Source organism: Benincasa hispida, chromosome 10 (assembly GCF_027475165.1).
Source record: "Benincasa hispida cultivar pf3 chromosome 10, pf3_genome.v1.1, whole genome shotgun sequence".
NCBI lineage: Eukaryota > Viridiplantae > Streptophyta > Magnoliopsida > Cucurbitales > Cucurbitaceae > Benincasa > Benincasa hispida.
In genome coordinates, this window is record NC_143487.1 from 45800215 (window position 1) to 45804918 (window position 4704).

General features: G+C 34.7%; 1 protein-coding gene across 1 annotated transcript; it reads left to right on the plus strand.

Moving 5' to 3' along the window:
• The first annotated feature begins 355 nt into the window (after positions 1–355).
• Positions 356–1111, plus strand: LOC150033397 (secreted RxLR effector protein 161-like). Its single transcript, XM_090306396.1, has one exon. The coding sequence runs from the start codon at positions 356–358 to the stop codon at positions 1109–1111; it is 756 nt and encodes a 251-aa protein (XP_090162522.1).
• Positions 1112–4704: the final 3593 nt, after the last annotated feature.

A 4704-nucleotide genomic window follows, 5' to 3' on the forward strand; every position in this document is an offset into this window, starting at 1 on the left:
TGCAAGTTAAAGAAGTCTCTATATGGTGTGAAACAGTCCCCTAGAGTCTGTTTCGATCGTTTCACTACCTTTGTCAAAACCCAAGGATACATTCAGGGACACTCTGATCACACCCTATTCACTAAGAAATCAACACCAGGGAAAGTAGTTGTGTTAATTGTATATATTGATGATATTATTCTGTCAGGGAATGATTCTGTAGAAATTGACAAGTTGAAACAGAAGATGACAGAAGAGTTTGAAATTAAGATCTCGATACTTTGAGATATTTCCTAGGCATGGAGGTAGCAAGATCAAAAGAAGGGATCTCGATGTTCAGAGGAAATATACATTAGAACTATTACGAAAGACTGGGATGACTGGATATAAACCTGCAGATACTTCTGTTGAGGTTAACAATAATCTGGTAGAATCAGTAGACGATGTCCCGGTGAACAAGGAAAGATATCAACGACTTGTAGGGAAGCTGATATATCTCTCACACACCAGACCTGATATTTCATATGCAGTGAGTTTGGTAAGCCAGTTTATGCAAGCCCCGTATGTGAGACACATAGAAGCTGTTACTCGGATTCTGAGATATCTAAAGTCAACACCTGGAAAGGGCTTGATGTTCAGGAAAAATGATAGAAGATGCATCGAAGCCTACACAAACTTGGATTGGGCCAGTTCTGTTACTGATAGGAAGTCAACCTCGAGGTATTGTACCTTCGTATGGGGAAATCTTATTACATTGAGGAGTAAGAAACAGGGTGTCGTGGTTAGAAGCAATGACGAAGCTGAATACAGAGCTATGAGCTTAGGTATCTGTGAGGAAATTTGGTTGAAGAAGATATTAGTAGATCTTCATCAAGAGAGTCATGACTCGATGAGACTCTACTATGACAACAAGGTTGCCATTAATATTGCTAATAACCCTGTTCATCATGAAAGAACCAAACATGTTGAGATTGTCCGACATTTTATCAAAGAGAAACTAGACAATGGTAGCATTTGTATCCCCTATGTCCCGTCCAGTCAACAGATTATGGATGTCCTGACCAAAGGGTTACCTAGACAGACGTTTGACACTTGTATTAGCAAGTTGGCCATATTGATATTTACGCCCTAACTTGAGGGGAGTAAATATGCGTGCATCTTATGATATGTGTTGATCTCCATGCGTCGATGGTCATGCATTGGACTAAGAAATATGCAATATGAGTTTAAGAATATATGCGATGACCATACGTTCCTGCCATAAGTTTTCTTGCTTTCTCGCCAAGTATAATAAGAACGCAAGTTTCTTGGGATGATCCGAGGTCGAACTCAGGGACCTATAACTGAATGTTGCGAAGCAATGCATTTGAGGTGATGAATAAAAGAATAAAGAAGTTAAAAGTCTATGCGCTACTCCTACTCCTAACTAAACAAATTGAGCAATAGAAGTATGACTATGAGAATTGGTAGAGACGCGGCAACTGTTAACGCGTAATAAGATGCATGAAAAAATAAATAGAATTATGGAGGGAATAAATTCACCGCAAACTTAAGCTTGATCGCAAGGGTAATCCCAGCTCGCCACACTAACGCGTCGCATACCTCTCGATGGTCAGCCGCATGCTTATATCTCTATAACGCATGGTTGTGTTGAACATAAGATTATTCCTATCTCTAGGAACACTGCTTACTTTTCTTAGTGAGTTCCAGTACTTACCCTCTCGGGCAGTTAGTCAGGCCTAATCAGCTCATAGACAAACATTGCGACAGCTCATAGACAAGCGTTGCTACAGCCTCACACTAAGCAAAGAGGATTAACTCACTATACTCGCGCAACGCACACCTCTCGGTGGTTTGCTACATGCTTCATATCTCTATGCCGCATGAGTGAGTATGCAATAACGCTTGTGATCTTTACTTAGTTTGTTGCAATGAAAGTAAGAGATGATAAAGAAGAAGATAATGAAGATGGTGTCTAAGGAAATAAAGAGATGCATTGATTACAAAATGTATTAATGTCTTAAGCCAAAATGTAATACAATACAGAGATAAGAGGAGAGGTGGAGGGCTAAATGTAGGCAATATTTTGTTTCCATCAAATGTATGTCAAGGCTACCGGTGGTGCCATGGATGGACGGTGGAGTAGTCTCTCTCGAGATCTATCTCCGGTAAAGCTCCGGTCATCACTCGGAATGGGTTGAAGGAATGAAGAAATCTCAAAGAATGTCTTGTTTACGCTCTCATCTATGATCATAAGGATCTGCCTTAAGGCAGAAGCTCAGATACCTTGAATTTGGGCTCTAAGGCTCTATTTATAGAGCTCAATCGTCGATAGTATTGATGGTCCTGCTCTGGATCACTGCCACTTTTAGCACGGTAGGTGAAATGTCAATATCATCTTTTTGGTACTCCCAAGGTATACGTTCATGCTTGTTTTCTAAAGTACCATCGGATTCCACCAACCTTGCGGCCACCCTTCTATCATGGTTATTACTCTGTAGTTGCAACATCCATGCGATGAACACATGCGATTAATAGCCGAACATCCATGCGATGAACGCATGTGATCAATAATTGCAACATCCATACGATGAACGCATGCGATCAATAGCCGCAACATCCATGCGATGAACGCATGCGATCAATTCCTGTGATAGCTACCAAAATAGATATTTTGAAGTAGAATAACGCAGAATATTGGGTTAACAGAGATTTTCAGTGCTATCGACGCAAGCTCACTTTTCACACGAATTCTTAGTATTATCACCGCATATTCTACTTGTTAGCCCTCATAAAAGGCTACAATAGCTTGTATTTCTACCAGCTATCACTTAGCATCTACTGCCTAGGGTTTCTCTCAGTTTGGTTATTTATACCTGTCCTGTGTTGAGTATTGTGTATCAGAAAATTAAAAAGAATAAAAATCTCTCATCGTGGTTTTTCTCCCTGATCTAGGGTTTCCACGTAAATCTGTGTTTTTTCTCTCTTCTACTTTTTCAATAGCTTCTATCACTGATAACATGCTATTATTAATAACTTCTTGGCATTCCACTTATACTTTAGTTCGAGATTCAACTTTATTAATTAAATTCACTAAGTTGACTATCAATGATAGACTTCTAAAAGTGGCTATTAACTAGAAAAAAATCATCAAAGATTAAGCAATCAATGATAGAAAATATTAGTGGCTATCATTAATATACTTTCATTAGTGTCTATCAATTTTGAAAGATTAGTACTCAAAGCTGTCAGTGGCTATTATTGAGAAACTTTTGTCATGATTATCAATAATAGACTTTTATTACTAATAGACTTCTCCCACTGATACCTACCAAAATCCGATATCACTAATACGTGAATATAACTAGTATCTATCTAACTCTATCACTAATGTCACTAATAATTGATATTATTAATACACAAATATTATGATATACAAATACACAAATATTTCAATTTATGTTATTCATTTTGGGTCATCTATGCCATTTTTTCAAGTCTGATAGACATCATATTCTTAAAGTCCTATAAAAAGAAAAAAAAAAACTATTGGCATATATGATATTGTTCGCATTCTCATTTTTTGAGAAATAAACTTGTTTAATTATTATTCTCGTTTCTTATTTCAAACTTTTAAGAAATGTTTCTAAAAATGGTGCAAATTTGTGGACTACAAAAGTAGTTTCTTTCAAATCCATTTTTATTTGTTATTTATATTTAATGTTTTGTTATAATAATCAAACTTGATGATTGGCTTGTTGGTGTTAAGTCGCTTATGAATCGGATACTTTCAAGTTTTGAGAATGAAACTCAGCCTCATAATTCTTATTTTAAAAAAAAAAAAAAAAGAAGCAAAAACTGGAGAAATGAAAGAAAATTTTAAAAAAATAAAGGAATAAAAAATCGGAGGAATGAAAGAAAATTAAAAAAAAAAAAAAAAGAATAAGCAATAGCCAGAGAAAGAAAAGAAAATTAAAAAAAAAAAAAAAAAAGAATAAGCAAAAACTGTAGAAAAAAAAGAAAAGAAAAAAAGAAAGAGAAGAAGCAAATACTGGAAGCGAAAACTCGAGAAAGGAAAGAAAATAAAAATGAATAAATAAACGGAAAGTGGCAAAATCTGGAAAAAAAAAAAAAAGAAAGTAAAAATATTTTTTTTTTTAAAAAAAGAAGAAGATATTCAACCAGACAAATAGTGGATGAAGAAATTAGAAATTAGAAAAAAAAAATACAAAGATTGACTAGTCAACGCTTCCATCTTACCACTTTTAGAATCACCCCTACCACTAATATGTATTAAAAATAAAACATTTTCTAACTTGAATGACTATGAATAGTAGGCTCTTTTCAATTGTTCTTCCTTTTATTCATCAAATTCTTTTGTGCTTACCTTTTGAAGTTGGTGATCCTTTCTTAAATTCAATGGTATTGGATGTGTAAAAATTCACTTAGTGACCCTAAAGTTAACTTAAATCTTTGATTTGACTTCTTCATTTCAACTCTGAATCAAATCTCAATTTTACCTGAAAAATTTAATAAAAGTAATGAAAAATAAAGCTACTGCAAAATTATGTCATAAAAAATGACATTTGAAACAAAAGATGGTTAAAGAAAGAATTCCAGGGGGTTAAAAGAGTTAAAAGGTAATTAACCAATCAAAAAACTGAAAATTTTATAATGAGTTGAGAAAATACGTCACTTTATTTGAAATTCAAAATCAGTCCATAT

Excerpts from the sequence above, each read along its gene's own strand:
- LOC150033397 (XM_090306396.1), top strand. The coding sequence starts at position 356 with ATGACTGGATATAAACCTGCAGATACTTCTGTTGAGGTTAACAATAAT.